The 16,591-nt window shown below is 29.3% G+C and overlaps 4 protein-coding genes across 4 annotated transcripts; 2 read left to right on the top strand and 2 right to left on the bottom strand.

Moving 5' to 3' along the window:
* Window positions 1-3,271: 3,271 nt before the first annotated feature.
* On the bottom strand, window positions 3,272-7,417 carry LOC119671786 (post-GPI attachment to proteins factor 2-like). Its single transcript, XM_038082563.1, has 5 exons — window positions 6,812-7,417; window positions 4,347-4,589; window positions 3,998-4,271; window positions 3,693-3,914; window positions 3,272-3,617 (listed from the first exon to the last, which is right to left on the bottom strand). The coding sequence occupies exons 1-5, from the start codon at window positions 6,953-6,955 to the stop codon at window positions 3,457-3,459; spliced, it is 1,044 nt and encodes a 347-aa protein (XP_037938491.1). The 5' UTR covers window positions 6,956-7,417; the 3' UTR covers window positions 3,272-3,456.
* A 1,562-nt stretch (window positions 7,418-8,979) lies between these two features.
* Window positions 8,980-9,886, top strand: LOC119671785 (39S ribosomal protein L22, mitochondrial). The gene is made up of 3 exons (XM_038082562.1): window positions 8,980-9,290; window positions 9,347-9,560; window positions 9,627-9,886. Exons 1-3 carry the CDS (start codon window positions 9,069-9,071, stop codon window positions 9,842-9,844), a joined length of 654 nt encoding a protein of 217 aa, XP_037938490.1. The 5' UTR covers window positions 8,980-9,068; the 3' UTR covers window positions 9,845-9,886.
* A 199-nt stretch (window positions 9,887-10,085) lies between these two features.
* LOC119671784 (zinc finger protein 117) lies at window positions 10,086-11,548 on the bottom strand. Its single transcript, XM_038082561.1, has 3 exons — window positions 11,288-11,548; window positions 10,928-11,223; window positions 10,086-10,867 (listed from the first exon to the last, which is right to left on the bottom strand). The coding sequence occupies exons 1-3, from the start codon at window positions 11,471-11,473 to the stop codon at window positions 10,210-10,212; spliced, it is 1,140 nt and encodes a 379-aa protein (XP_037938489.1). The 5' UTR covers window positions 11,474-11,548; the 3' UTR covers window positions 10,086-10,209.
* A 115-nt stretch (window positions 11,549-11,663) lies between these two features.
* On the top strand, window positions 11,664-14,171 carry LOC119671782 (NECAP-like protein CG9132). The gene is made up of 5 exons (XM_038082560.1): window positions 11,664-12,048; window positions 12,584-12,789; window positions 12,849-13,039; window positions 13,093-13,289; window positions 13,930-14,171. The coding sequence occupies exons 1-5, from the start codon at window positions 11,966-11,968 to the stop codon at window positions 13,997-13,999; spliced, it is 747 nt and encodes a 248-aa protein (XP_037938488.1). The 5' UTR covers window positions 11,664-11,965; the 3' UTR covers window positions 14,000-14,171.
* The last annotated feature ends 2,420 nt before the right edge of the window (window positions 14,172-16,591 follow it).

The following is a 16,591-nucleotide window of genomic DNA, read 5'->3' as shown; positions in this document are numbered from 1 at the left end:
TACTTAAACAAATATGGATTTCAACATTTTTACTTTACATAGAGATGTACAATGTACAATTCAAATACTGCATATTATTTATAATTAAGTGTCTATTAAAATATTCTTAAATAATAAACCTTTTTATTTTTAAAAATTCTATATTCTATTTGCCTCTTTAATGTCACTTGATTTTATAACGATAAAAATCCCTATTTATCGAATATATATTACTTTAATTGTACATATTTACGGTATGTTTTATAATAAAAATAAATAAATAATTAAATAAGTTAATATCTAATGTCATAAATAAATAATTAAAAAACTTAATTAAGTTAAATACTTTTGTCAATGGTTTATGCATACAATGATTACTCCACTAATTTACTAATATTAATTTTTGACGGTATCTTTATAATTACTATTAGATGTAGTTTAAAATTATTTTATTCTTCTTAACTTTGTTAGTTATAAATGGTAAGACTATTGTCTGGTTTTTATATTATTTATTTATTAATTCGTTAAATTTCAATTGTCGATATGTTATTGTAATATAATTATAATTTGGTTTATATAGAATAGTGAAATCGAAAGAATTCAACAGATTTTTAATATTTTATATAGAGTTTAAATTAAAAAACTTAATTTAACTAAAGACTTAACAATCATGAGATCAAAATCAATTCGATAATTAAATACTATGGATCATTTAAAACAATTTTAAAAAATATTCCGAAAATAATACGGTACCGGTTTTTTGTTCAACATATTAATTTTTAATCAAGGGAAAATAATCAAATTAGGAATATATTATACATTAAGACCGAAAAGTTTTCGGAAATTCTCATTTAAAATTCGCGCGCTGTATATTTTTCGATATTTTAAGTTTATGTAGTTTGGCAGCAATTAAGGAAAATTACTATGCCAAAAATGAGCGCGATCTGTCAGACAGTTCGTTTACGGCAGCTGTTGAAACCAGTTCACCTCAGTAGTGCGTTGCGAAAAAAACAATGGAAAAAAATATTGAACAAAGAGTTTGCATCAAATTTTGTGTTTCGAACGAAATTTCGTGTGCAGAATCGTTGCGAATGCTACAAAAGGCTTATGGGGAATCAGTTTTATCGAAAACTCAAGTTTATGAGTGGTACAAAGCCTTTCAGGACGGTCGTACGACCGTCGAAGACATTTCGCAACGCACTACTGAGGTGAACTGGTTTCAACAGCTGCCGTAAACGAACTGTCTGACAGATCGCGCTCATTTTTGGCATAGTAATTAAGGACAGTGCTGCCAAACTACATAAACTTAAAATATCGAAAAATATACAGCGCGCGAATTTTAAATGAGAATTTCCGAAAACTTTTCAGTCTTAATGTATATACACTATATGCCAAAGTTACTGAAAATATTAGGTAAGTAGGATGAACTGACACCCATATAAACACATCAGTTGTAAATGATTTGAACCTTGTATTGGATAAATACAATTGCTAAAAAATAGTACATATATTTATGAGTATTTTTATTACACTTTTGTACCTTACACTTTATAAATCTCTTCAATTATCTTAAAATATCTTAAAATATCATTTTCGTTTTATAGTCCCGATAAATTATATAAAAGTTGTCTTTGAAGTGAATGTCTTCTTCTCTACATAAGAGCTTTCATTACATGAAAAATAAGTCAAAATTAATATCTCATATTAGAACTTATTGAATGCCGGATATGAAAGTACCACTTAAGATTTATGAAAACGAAGTAGAAACTAGCAGAAGAAGAGGGCGACCAAGAAAACGATGGAAAGACAGTGTGCAGCAGGACTTAGAAGAAATGAGCATAGGAAATTGAAAAACAAAACAGGCTTAGGTCCTTCATGGATAGACACGGATGATGATGGTGATTACAATTTATCAGAATTAAACTTTGTTATAGCACTCGTACATTTAACATATATTTAAAATATATTCGTAAAAGATCACTAAATTATCTTAGGAAGAGATTAAATTCAGCAAACATTAATGGGTTGGTTATATTCTTCGAAACACTTAAGATGACAATGAAGAGTAACTTGAGCACTCAAGATGTTATGGCGATGCAGTTTCAATAAAGAAACCTTCAAATATACGACGTATAACTGCAAATCTAATGAAATGGAAATTCTAATTTAGAAAGTAGTAATATTATGTACAAAATTTCTTCAACAAGACAACTTAATAGTGTGTCAAACAAATCCACACAAATCTCCACACCTATACGCATTCAATATATATTTTAAGTCATAGAACTTTGACTACAGACCCACAGCACATTGTCTCTTGATAAAATATCTACGTATGCTATCTCCAATACGCATGTAAATATATCGAGATACTCCACATCAAATAATAATAATATAATTAAGTATAAGAAATGGATAATGGATAATCAAATATCCACTTATATAAATGGTGGATAAATATTTGGGATCCTAATTTTATTTTTATTTAATATAATAACTTTTAATGGAAGTGTAAATATAGAATTTCTTGACTAATATATCTTAATGGAACTACGGATCTAGAAATGAATCTATAATCAAGCATTTTCGAACCGATTCCTATAATTATAATATTTTTTTATTTAAATATATATATATACCATATATATTAAAAATTTTAAAACGCAATAATTTAAAACTACTATTACTAAAACTAGATTAAGTTAAATTCCGATTGTTTAAGAAATAGGTAAGGCAAGTAGCAGTATACTCATAAAATGTGAGATAAAAGTAGTTTTGCAACATGCGAAGAATTAAATAATTTTGGGTACATGTATTAATTAAATCGAACCAAGAATCTAATAAAGAAAATTTACAAGACACATCTTCTAATGATTCAAAAAGTTTCTGAGCCTACTTCTCGAAGCTACACGACAACATCGACGTTAAAGAGACAGAGACTAGGACTTAACAGTTTGTAATATATTTAACAACGCTAAGTTACTGATCATGGGTTTGAGTAAATACAATCCTAAAATTACAACAAAATAATTTCAAATAGTACCTTTAAAATACTGGCGATACTACAAGTATGTATTATTGAATCCATCAATAAAAGTTTTTAAAAAATTATGGGCATTGAGGGCATTGTGAAATACTTCAAAATCAAATATTTTCCGATCTATTCGATAACATCAATAACATGCATTGAATACATTACGGGCAAATCTTATAATAAAGTAAAAATAGGTGTATAAAATATATATAACATACAAAAAAATATAACTGTACAATATAAATAAATGTAAATATAAATAGTAGATAGATAAATAGATAGATAAAAAGGTAGATACTATAGCACCTAAAAGATCGCTTTGTCACCAATATTTTCAGTGTCCAACAATAAGCACGGAAGCACTGGTATTTGTAAAGCGAAGGAAACTTGTACATTAAATATTATCTTCGAAGAAGAATACAAAGAAATAGTGAATTCAAGAATTAATCTCTCTTTTTTGGCGGATTAAACATTTGTTCAATATTTGTGCGAGATCCTTGTATAATCAGCATATGTTGAGATGGAAAGTCCCATATAATGGTAAAATGAAATAGCATATTTGCAACAGCAATTACGTATTCGAAGAAAGCAAACCAACTGAAAGCTGTGAAAAAACAAAAAATATTAATATGTAAAATATAGATGATATATTATGTATTATATATAGCAGTTTTCATACCCATGTCATGGCAATAGAAACGATGTTTGGCAAAAAATATTAATAACCCAATAGTGCTCAGTATTGATATGGCAAAGAGTATTTTCTTCCATTTAATTGACTCTCGTTGTGAAGGTGGCAACTCTCCGTGATCATCATGCAAAATTTCATTCAATTTAATAGTGGCCAACATGTGACACAAGGAGCAAATCATAAACGTTATAAAAATTTTTTCATGTATTGCTAAAATGCGTTATAAATAAATATTTCAAATTATTATTATTTTAACTTGATAGTACGAGTATGTGATTATCAAGTCAACTTACGATAATTTTCTCGGTTCGATATATAAGTAACACCGCCTAACGATATAATTTCGATGCAATTCAATATCAAAATTAAAGTTATCAACAAATTGGTTATCGGCACTTGGTGAGGTGCTCGTCGTTCCAATTGTTCCAAGAGACTACGATAGTAGTTTTTGTATATAAAGGCAATTGGCAAACGCGGGCCTAGGTGAAATGCAATACTTAAACGCCAAAAATAGCGTTGAGGACTGACCCCAGTAATTGCACTTATCGATGGTACAATATTGTAAACCTAAACCAAAAACACGAAATGAATAAATTTAATAATATAGAATAAAATGAGTAATGCAATATTCAATTTACTTACACGACAATGTGTTTCATGTACTTCATCATATTGGAAGACCAATGCACTGACAAAACAGGATAGTAAAGTTACAAGTGGAAGTAATGCCGACACGACACATATCTGATGGAAGCTAGCGAAATACTGTATTTTAAGTGGAGAGAATGTTGTCGAGGTTAATGTAGTAATTGAACCATCCGTTGTTGTTAGTTTGGTTGTTGTGCTAGTGGTCTTAGCAATTAAACTGCCTTCTGGCGAACAATACTGCAAAGACGTCGACAATTACATTAAAAGTCCATTAAAATTAAAAACTAAATTAAATAAAATTAATTCACAAAAGAAATAAAAATTAAAAAATAAACGTCATAAATAACCATTAAAAAAATCTAGAACTTTATATCATCCTGATATCGGTTGGTTTTGAAAAAACTTTAAAAGTTTGAGATCAATATATTGAGTCGACTCCTAAACTAATAATGACATTACAGGTCTATTTTGAAAAATAGTACAAATCCTGAACCAGCTAAAAAACATATATCAAAAAAAATTGGTCCTGGTTTCTGTGCGAATTTCCGTAAAGGAACATACTAGAGGACATATATCAATTTGGTGTTGAAACATAATATAGAGCTTAACAATCATGCATAACTATCTTCAACTTCATGAAATTATTGCCAATAACGTAATGTATGTATCACACAATAAACTAGCTCTCCAGACACTGGTATTCTAGTAAAACTCTAGTAATATTCTTAACTGATTTTTACTTTAGTAAAATACTACAGTAACCAACAATTATTAAAAAATACGTTCTTATTTATTTATTCGGTGTGACGCAAAACTCTTATCCACGTGCACCCTCTCCAGGGTCGTTCCCAAGTTAATACTACCTCAACTTGATCACTCTATCAGTCTATTTATCTTCAAACAAATTTTTGTTTTGTTATAGCATCGTTATCAATTCTCACGGCATGAATACTTGAATTGAATACTATCAATGTCGTGATAAAGCTGATTATTTCCGAATTCATTCAAATATGGTAGCCATCAACAACTCATAGAGAGTCAAGGATATTATAAGAAACATTTTCTCGAAGACTCCCATTGCTTCTTCATCATTCGGTGGTACAGTTTATGCTGCAGTGTCATAAAAAAAATAGATAGGAAAAACGTAGGCTTTGTCGGTCAAGAGAAAGCTCTATTTACATACCAATTGCTTACTAAATCCATATTAGCACCTACTAGCAATCAGAATTTTTTGTTTGATCAACAGGGTGACATTTTCATTAATATATATAGTCTTAAATTAGAAATTATAAAGGAAATAGATTTTTAAAGTTTTATATTAGTAAATATCAACTGACAGACTCTATGCCGTTTTAAATAATGAGTTTTATTTGAGCCGTTTCAACTTTATATCTCTCTAATCACAAACTATAAAACTATTGAATCAGATTAGTTTGTTAAGGTGTTCCTAAAAACACACCTAACATGGTTAACCCATAGTGTTTCAGTATAAATATCAAGGGGGTTAATACTATTTCTAGTCTCTGTAGAAGTCCAATATGCTATTTAAAAATTGGTCTTGCTTCTAACTGAGATCCTCCAGTCTTTCGTATGTTTAATCTACATTTCGCTAGGCAATAACAAATCAGTTATAAAGCCTTTATCCTATCTTCCTGTCAACAGTACTAATGCATTTTGAAAGGATAATCTTCTAACATGATTATCTAATCGGCAATGACCGTAAGATCATACGGACTAATATTTCTGCAGGATGTGTGAATAATATTATTAATTTTTACTTATGGAAAGAAATTTTCAAGCTTAAAATTTTTAATGAGTCTAAAGAGCTTAAATTAAGCCGGACAGTGAATTAAATACTTTCAATTATTTTTTTTTTTTCAAAAATATAAAAATTTGTGAAAAAAAATTAATTTTGAACCTGAAATCACTCTCACTTAATGTGGATTAAAGCATTCGATGCTCTTCGGGACTTAACTCTCTAGAAATACACATGTTTCTTAAGTTGCTAGAGGAACCATTGATTACACACAATTACACAGAGCACAATGGGAAAGCCGGAAAACTCGCAAAAATCGATAACAAAAAAAGAAGCATTTCTTTCTGTGCTAAGTAAACACTTGCTAGCCGCAGAGCACACACTTATCATCGAATCGACAAGAACAACAACAACTAAACCGTTACACAGCAACACACCATTAAGAATTCAAACGTCAGCAGAAACAGGAAATACGAAAGAGGAGACACACACAGGCGGGGTGGAAACAGTTTTAACGCTCACGTAAAATATAAACAAAAAGCAATGCGATTGTGGTTAGGTACTGGAGGGTAGCAAATTCGAGCATTGAAAATTTAATGTGATGTTATATAATGAAAAATACGGGAATTGTTCTAAGTGAAGAGTATTTTTTTGTTGATTAAATGCAGTATTATTATTCGTATTTTAAATAAATTTTACGCACCACGCCCATTTCATTTTTTTCATTAAATAGTTCAACATTTTGTGAATCCGCTGTGAGATCCAGCATATTACTTCCGGTAGTTGGTTTGGTTATGTTTTCGGTAACATCCCGTACTACAGTCGAATTCTCTGGCAGAACATCCATTATTCCCAATTCAATTGCTGTAATTTGTTTACGCCACAGAAGTATACATTTATTTAGAACTAAAAATAGGAAAACTAATGGAAACTTTTCACAAAAGTTTTCATATTCGCCACAATGTTAAGACTTCATTGTTACTTGTTGTTTATCTTTGCAATGTTCAAAACTTATAAATAGTGCACGATTCCGATTCGTAACAAATTTTTATTTCATATTTTTAGACATTTTTCATATACATATAGTCACAATTTCACCCAAAATTTAATTCGCTAAAATTTTCGATTTTTTCAAAGCTGCGCACCAAGTTCCGACTGACATTTTAAATTTCTTCCCGTTCATTTCGTTATTTGACATTTGTAAAAAAATAATGGGGGGAGTAAAAGTCCTTGTGGTCGGTTTTAAGGGCAAGTAAAAAGCTCTACACATAAAATAATATTAAAACTATTATCCTAAAGTTTCAAAAAATCAAAATGGTTGATATTTATTACATTCTAACCACATATTCACCAATGTCTAGGACATTATTCTTTACGTATTGGCTTTCATGGTATCGTTTAGGAGAATACTGGAATAATATTCTAATTAATGACTAAAATTTAATTTACAGAATATTAAATGTTTTCATATTATAATGTTAACATAAAATGTCATTTTATCTTATTGAAAAAAAAATATTTTCAAAGAATGCTAGAAAAGTGAGGAAAGGAATGGAGGATGTTGTTACTAGGTAGTAAATACAGACTAGAAATAAACTCTGTGTAAGGGGTTATTGTTACCACGATTGCAAAGCAGGATTAGAGAAGGGACGCGAACGATATCGTCCAGATAAAGAGCCAGAAATTGAGAAGGTTTGAACCTCTTATTATTAAGCAGATCGATAGGACATTGAGATGAATGCATAAAATAAACTAAAGTATCAGACAAAAAGAATACAGCATTATCTATTGAGTGAAATACTCGTAATAATATTTAAAAACAATTTTCAATAAATATATACTTGAAAATAATTTGAATAAATTGTAAGATACACATTTAAATATTTTTTATTACAAACATTTACAAATATATTTAAAAACCATGTTCTACAACACAACACCCAGTTTAGAGAATACTAACATATAAATTGACGTTATTGACGTGTGAAGGTGCTTCCACTCCAAAGCGAATGCTTGCGAACGAACGAACTTCTACAGGTACGATTACCTGCGAATCGTTCGTTAACATGTAAATCCTCTTTTAAGTTAACAGATAAAATCATGTGATTTTATTCAACCAAGCCATTGGAGTAAGCCTGTAGCTTGATAAATTTTTTGTTTACGTACTTCTGAAACCGCATGATGTAATGTTCCTTTTTAAACAATTAATTACAACTGAATGATTAAGCTGAAAATATCAAAACGTGTTGAAGATATATTAATTAAATAGATATATATAAATATGTTCATTTCAAAATTATACATATTATTTATAAATATATGAAAGCAGATTTAAGTGTATTATTATTTAATATATTAAATATACAATTATAATTTATATAATATATTATTACATATAAATATTATTATATGTTATATTATGGTCGTGTGCGAGTTAGGCTAAGTTGATGCTAAACCAAATGAGAGATTTTTTGGGATTTTTTGCACTGCACACATTTAGCCATTTATCAACACGTATCGACACATCACTACATTATCGGCTCATCTTAGAATTTCCATAATTTAGAACGCAACTTAGCCTAACTCGCACACGACCTATATTATTAATACATACATGTGTAAATATCTATATAAATACTAAAATCTTTGAATAAAGTAACATTTCGAAACGACGATAAATACTAATAAGGTCATTGCAACTACTAGTGTGAAAGCATTGTCATCCTTCTTAAAGCTTTTATCTAGAATACGGACTATAAAAAATTTTTACCAGAAATGCACAATTTTCTTATACTTCTCCTCCGACAAAACATGTCAAAATTAAGTCATTTAACAACACTGTATCATTTTCACAGCTGTTTAATGTCAAAAGCGTTTGTTGAGGTTACGAAAGAAAACATTGTCAGTGGATGTGAGGCTAGTTATTTGAGGTTCTAATTATTTAATATATTCTAGCAAAAATGAATGTAATTTGCAAACAGTTAGCGCGACTAAATATTACACAAACATTTTTACAAAACTCCTGCAAAGTGTTACCTATATCATTCACATCGAACAAATTTCATACAACCGCCACTAACGATTCAAAATGGAACAAACATAATTCGGGCCCACAGAAATGGTTACAATATAACAAAGTTGTACATCCACCACAAATGCCGGATGAAGAGCCACGCAAGGCTGTAAGTTATGATTTTTACATTGTACAAATTATTTAAAAAATATTTAATAATTTTAGTATGTATGCCATATGAGGACTAACATCAAATATAGTCCAGATAAAATGTGGTATATTGCGTGTTTAGTCCGCGGTTTGTCGGTAGATGAAGCAGTGAAACAACTGAGTTTTGTGCTTAAAAAAGGTGCAACGCATGTGAAAGAAGTAATATTAGAAGCACAAGAAATGGCAGTTAAAAGACATAATGTAGAATACAAGAGCAACTTATGGATTGGTAACATAGTTTATTTAAATGAAACCTTAGAAAACTTTTTTAAATATTTCTTAATATATTAAATAGCTGAATCATTTGTTGGTAAAGGACGCGTTATTCGTGGTATAAGACGACATGCTAGAGGGCGCACCGGAACTGTTGAATACAAATATTGTCACTATTTTGTACGTTTAGAAGAAGGTGAACCACCAAAACATTACTATGCAGCACCAGTAACACCACAAGAACAATTCGACAATTGGGTACAAATAATGAGAAATCGTAAAATTACTAGTTCTCTTTAAATTATTATTTGTAAGATGCAATAAACACACGTTAAAATAATATATACATTTTTACATCAATTATGCATTACAATATATGAAAAATATATATGAGTAAATAACGGTCTAGTACTTCAACGATATGACTGGTGTTAGGTAGGTAGAGATTAAAAAAACAAATTAGTTTGTTTGAATTTATATTTTTATATATGGCATGTACACAGTACAAAATTATAAATTTTCTGATTTTTTTAAAAACGTAAATAGACGTTAATTCAACAACATATTTGTAAATTACTGGTATTTTTTCTTTCACAGCTTATGTTATTTATGTGCTAAATGATCATATTTAGTTTTATTTGCTATCCAAATTAAATATGTGATATTTAATTTAATTCAGTTTCAATATCTGTAATGTCTTCCTCTGTTTGTTTTATCATCTCTTCTGCAACAGCACTTAGTGCGTCGTCTTCACGCGCACGTAATAATTTGTCTAGTTTTTTATCGACGACAATTGCGGACAATTTAGTAAGATTTGAAATAAGTGATTGTCCTTTATCCTTGCGTTTTTTTCTTGCAGTTTTCGACTTTTTATTAACTTTTTTAATATTTGTGTTTGTGTGATCACCTTTTTGATTGTGTTTTGTTAAATTCTGTGAACTACGGAACACTCTATAGCAATTTTCCACTGTGCATGCAAAGCGTCTACCATTATGTGCAGTTAGCATGTGCTGCTTTAGATTGCGCTCGTAAATGTAAAACCGTGTGCATCCTTCTTGCGTACATTTATATGTAATTTGTTGCTCATCCGTTAAATGTTTTGCAGCTACATGCGCTTTTAATTCACTTGGCTTATTATAGGTTGACGGACAATGTTCACATTTATATCTGAGCCGGCCATGTAGTGTTTGCTTGCAATGTTTTGTATACAAGGACCATTTGTCAAACGTCTCCTCACAATCTGTACATGGATATATTTTGCAAATAGATATATGACTTTCATATTGCCACTTTTGATAAAAACCCTTCGAACACTTTGAACAGCTAAAATATATAAATTGTATTATTTAACATTACCTAATGCTAAAGTTTTAAATACTATACTTATGCGGATATTCTCCAGTATGTTTTATTATTTCATGACGTCTCATCTTTAATTTCTGTGTAAACTTTTCACCGCAGTAAGTGCATTTATAGATTTTTGGATTTTCATGCACTTCACGTATGTGACGTTGCATATTGCAAACAGAATAAAACACTTTATCGCAATTTTCTATGGTACAATTAACATTCTTTTCAGCGGGTTTAATACGTTCATGCGTTGTACGCAAATGACGTTTTAAATGTGTGACGATAGAATAAGTTTTATTACAGCCCTCATAGGAACATGCATGTTTTTTCTTTTAAAGAAAGTATTCTTTGTGATAGAAAATTAAGAAATCATTAATAAAGAAAACAACTTACAACTCCTGTGTGGTGATACTCATGCCGATCCAATTGATCCAAGCGCTTAAAGGAAGCTCCGCAGTTACTTATGCTGCAAAAATACTTAGGTCCAGTACTATTACGCCTCGATTTTGACTTAATTTCCTTAATTGATATAATGCTTTCCAAGTCACTATCCGAAGTTGCTTGCGTATCAGGTGGCATTTTTAAATAATTTTAAAAGCGTGCCTCAACTGCATCGATTTTACAACTGTCAACATTTTTTTCACTTCAGGTGAAACAGTGTTGGAGAATGTATTTCGTAAATAAAAGTAGTATTTACATAAAGCAGGCGTATATATATAAAATTTTTAAATTGTTATCAATAGATTCAGAACATTGTTATTCATTTCAATTTAAATTTCGTACAAAATTCTCAGTTTTTTTATATCAATTTATATATATTTACAATGGAATTAAATGTGGGTAAAAGTTACACTGTAATTAAAATACCAAAGTTCAACACTGTGTCCATAACAAAATCATGTCATGCAACAAAAAAGAGAGATCTGCCAAAACGTCAGCTAAATAAGAAAATTCATGTTTGTGTGCAGCGTAGCAGTAAAACGGTTTGTGAAATAAATTTGGTGTTATAAAATATTGAAATCGCAAACTTACCCACAATTTTAATTTAACAAAAAAAAAAAAAGAAAAACAATGGAATACGAGAGTGTGCTTATTGTAAAACCAGAAGTATTTATTTACAAAATTCCACCGAGGGCAAACGTAAGGGGATACAGGTAAAAGTTACATTAAGAACAAATTTAAATGATTCATTTAACTTAAATTTGTCTATTTATTTATGAAGCTGCATCAAAAGCAGATTAACGCCCTTATTTTTATTTATCGCCACAAATTGTTTCTGCTGCTGTTTTATTCTTTAACAAAGCAAGGTTAATCGCAAATTTCCTGAAGTTCAATTTCAATTGATTTTTTTTTGCAGTTTTCTTTTTTGTTTTCTGTGACACCATTTACCACCTTGTACATTCGTTCGGTCTTTGTTTTTATTGCCATTTTCATTGTCAGAGCGTTCTTTTGGCTTATGTGGCATTTTTCAAACAAATTTCATATAAACACAAACAAATAATATATAAAATAACTATTTAATTTTTTTTTAATAAACTGCATATTAGGTACCATCCACAGCTATTTTTTTTTTTTTAATTTCTGCCTGTTTCAGATTGAAAATTTTTTGCTTTATCCCCAAATTTATTTCTATAACTTTCATATATAATATGTACTCCTACACTTCCAATATTGCTTTTTATAATTTAGAGCTGCTGATTGGAATTTGGGAGAACCTACTTGGACCGGTCGTATGCGGTTGGTCGCAAAAGGTACTGCCTGCAATCTGAAGCTAGAAGATAAAACAACTGGTGCTTTGTTTGCCAATTGTCCAATCGACACATATCCTGGTGTTGCGATTGAAGCCGTTTCGGACAGTTCTCGCTATTTCGTAATACGTGTACAAGATGATAATGGTAAAATAATGTAAATATTTTAAATAGCAACAATTATAAAAGTTATTAATCATTTTTAGGTCGCTCGGCTTTCTTAGGTCTTGGCTTTGGTGACCGTTCAGATTCATTTGACTTAAATGTAGCATTACAAGATCACTTTAAGTGGGTTAAAAATCAAGAACAAATTGAAAAAGAGAAGACAGAACCCAAACAAGAATTAGATCTCGGATTCAAAGAAGGTGAAACGATAAAAATAAATATGAGAATAACGGTGAGTTGTACAAAAAATGTGTACACCATTTATACGAATTTTATTTATTACAGAAAAAGGATGGATCTGAAGGTTCTTCTCGAACTTCAAAATCAAAAACTTCAACGGGTATCTTGCCACCACCTCCAGGTGGTATCGGCAAAATTGCACCTCCACCAACAAGCGGTGGCGCAGTACGGCAAAGCCCTCTTGCGTCTCCTGCTCACAGAGCTACAACTGGTACAGAATGGACTGACTATGCATCAGCTGGGTATGAAAAACTAAGCTAATATCAATTATTTCTAATATTCTGCATTACATTAGGAGCATATAATCAAATGTATTTTTCCATATAAGATTTGCTTAAGGCTATTTAGTTTTATTATTATGTATGCTTTTCCATCTACAATACCAACTTAATATAGTAGAAGAGAAGGAAAAAACATTGTAAAAAAGCACATTATACAAATATTTATATTATATAAATATAATATTAATAATATAATATTATATTAATATTTTTTATTCATTAATTTTTTATTTATTATAAATCATTTATTTTTTATTTATTATAAATCATTTATTTTCATTCACTTTTTTGGTATTGAATTTTTATTATTATTGATTTATAATTTTTAATAGATTTTTTTATTCGTATTTATTCTTGTATTAATTTTTTATTTTATTTTTTTCATTCATTTTCGTTTTTTTGTTTGTTTTTATTAATTTTTAATTGGTTCCTATTTTGTTTTTATTGTTTTTTATTTGTTTTTATTTGTAGACCCTTTCTTTAAATGAAACATATTTGATACATACTTCTGAAAAGACTAAAAATTAATAACTATTTAATTGATAAGATGACAAGCTTGTTTGTTGATTAAATTGTTCATAATTATTTAAAATATTTATAGTTCACCACAAGCGCAAGGACAACAACAGCAACAACAAAATGCCGCTAATGCCAACTGGGTGCAGTTCTAATTAGTTTAGAAATCTGGATAAAAAACACTAAATATTTTTATCAGAATTAAAAAAATGCTGAAAATTGTTGCTCGAAAAATTCAAACCGTAAATATGTAAAAAATGAGTTACGAACGATAAATTTGATAGGTATAAATAAAACAACAAAAAAAAATTAAAATAAAAATATTTCGTGTGTAATGTTTATTCGTGTAATATATAATAAATATATATATATAATTTAAATATGATAAATCATGTAGAGAAAATATTAACGAATTAATATTAATATTCATTGTTGATAACGTAATTCATAAAAAATATCATAAAATAGTTAAATTTAGCAAAAAATTTGTAATTATGCAGAATTTAATTTTGCTTTTAGAGAAAATATAAAAGTTTGTCATTCAGTTCTTAACAATAATTTTAATTAATTAAAGTATGGCATTGCTTGTACTTATTTGCAATTTGTAAAGATAATTTTCTGAACTTACACGATGTTTAATTTCAATTGAAATAAGTTTAGAAAAATTACTTAAATACTTTAAATTGAAGTAAAATTATATGAAATAAAATATTTGTATTGTATTATTTTTCATTTACTAATACATTCCGTTTAATTGATAAATATTGCGACATTGGATCGTTTTCATTGTTTACATTATTATTATATATAGATATATATATATATGAAATTTAATTTATTGTTTTTTTACGCTTTTATTGTTAAGCGACATAACCTAGGAGCGTTAGTAAAAGTATACACATATATGCAAAATATATATTTAAACCATTTGGAGTTGTAGTAAAATGTTCATGAATTGTTTACATATATATTTCAAGTCTATTGTTATTAGCAATGTTTATTTTTCAAATATATTTAAAATATCATATACAATAATAATTATAATAAGTGTAAGAAAAAAAAAAACACTGTAAGCGTAATATTCTCTTTTGTTAATAAACTGAATTAATTTTATTTTTATTTACTTTGGACAAATTTGCATTTTTCATTATATATCTAAAAGGAAGTTATCCATCCAGCTGTGATAATTATTCACGAGTATAACAATTAATTTGTATTATGGATTGAAATTCAAAATTTTGAAGATTTATTTACTTCAACTGAGACAAACGACTAAAAATAGGTCTGTTCCCCAAACTACTCTTAGTAACTTTGAGTAACACTGTGTATACACAAGTGCGTTCCGCCAGCAAATCTTCGAGTGAATGAGAATATCTGAGAGAGCGTAACATCCCTGTCGAAATTTGAAAATCCCCTAGACAGACTTTACTCGTACATTTTATTTCAAGTAAAATTTATGTGATGTGTGAATCAGCTGTTTTGGTTTGACTTTAAAATTTTGTATTGTTGTTTATTTTCGCGGCACTGGTGTTCTCATCAGTGTTTTAAACAAAGCTGTTTGGTACTTTATTTGTGTTACGCTCTCAGTTTGTACGTTACTTGTGGTTTACTTGAGTTTTACTATGAGTAGCTCGTGAAGCAGACCTAATGTTTACTGAAGATTACACATTGAGCGTCTCATTATGAGACAGTAGATATGATAAGAACAATTATTGCTCTACTGATTCAAAATACATTAAACATAGCTTATTTTTGAACTTCATCTGTAATATATATAATTCAGATATCTATAATAAACCAAAACGTGAATATTTCTCTTAACAAAATGTAGATATAGTTCAATGCTTTTCTTCTTTTTGGCTATAAAATAGAGACATTATTAGCGGATGAGTTAGCCAAGTCGAGTACTATAACAATCAAAACATATGAAGGATCATTCGCCGTTGACTATCTGTAAACTATTTAATGACTAATGGGATACATCTAGAACTGCTTGTAAGCTTACAACAGTAATCTTATATGGTTAGATTGACCTACTGGGTATAAAGGTAAAAAGCTATTCACCTAGTATGTGTAAGAAAACATTGATAAGTCATCAAGAATATGGTCGAAAGTATGCTCTCCATTTACTGAATTATAACTTGCTGTTAATTTATGCAGGCTTAGTTTGGTTAGATAAGCTGCTGGTGAGAAAAGTGAGCTGAATCTTCTAGAGTTTGACCATATAGTATGTCACTCTTTCTAAATCCAGGCTTTAAATTATAAATTCAGGTATAAATGTATAATTCTTAAACTTCAAGACCAATTCAGCATTGAGTGAAATCTTTGTATGAATAGTGACCATATTTTATTCTTGAAGGAACTTCTTTCTAACTTTTGGGGAACCAAATTACAGAATAAAGTAAGAGATATTGTGAAACTGTATGGAAAATAAGGAGCTCGAAGGAATATTAAGAGCCCATTTCACAATCGATACTCAAGTCCTAATACAAACTGAAGTCATGTTTAAGTCATCAATTTTGCTGACTGTTTTAGTCTGTTTCGAGACTTAAGCCATGAGTGTGTGATATGGACATTGTGTACATTGGGACGCATTGGAAGTTACCGCACACTGTATGATGTTGCAATGTACAATGGCGCACGGTAGTGGTATATAATGGCTTAAGTCTTCATTTTTCCTACAGAAAATCTGAAAGGATGATACCCATAACAATAGGTTTTTAATATATGAATGAGAAAATAAACAT

Source organism: Teleopsis dalmanni, chromosome 1 (genome assembly GCF_002237135.1).
Source record: "Teleopsis dalmanni isolate 2A chromosome 1, ASM223713v2, whole genome shotgun sequence".
Lineage (NCBI taxonomy): Eukaryota > Metazoa > Arthropoda > Insecta > Diptera > Diopsidae > Teleopsis > Teleopsis dalmanni.
This window is presented reverse-complemented; position numbering and strand designations above follow the sequence as displayed.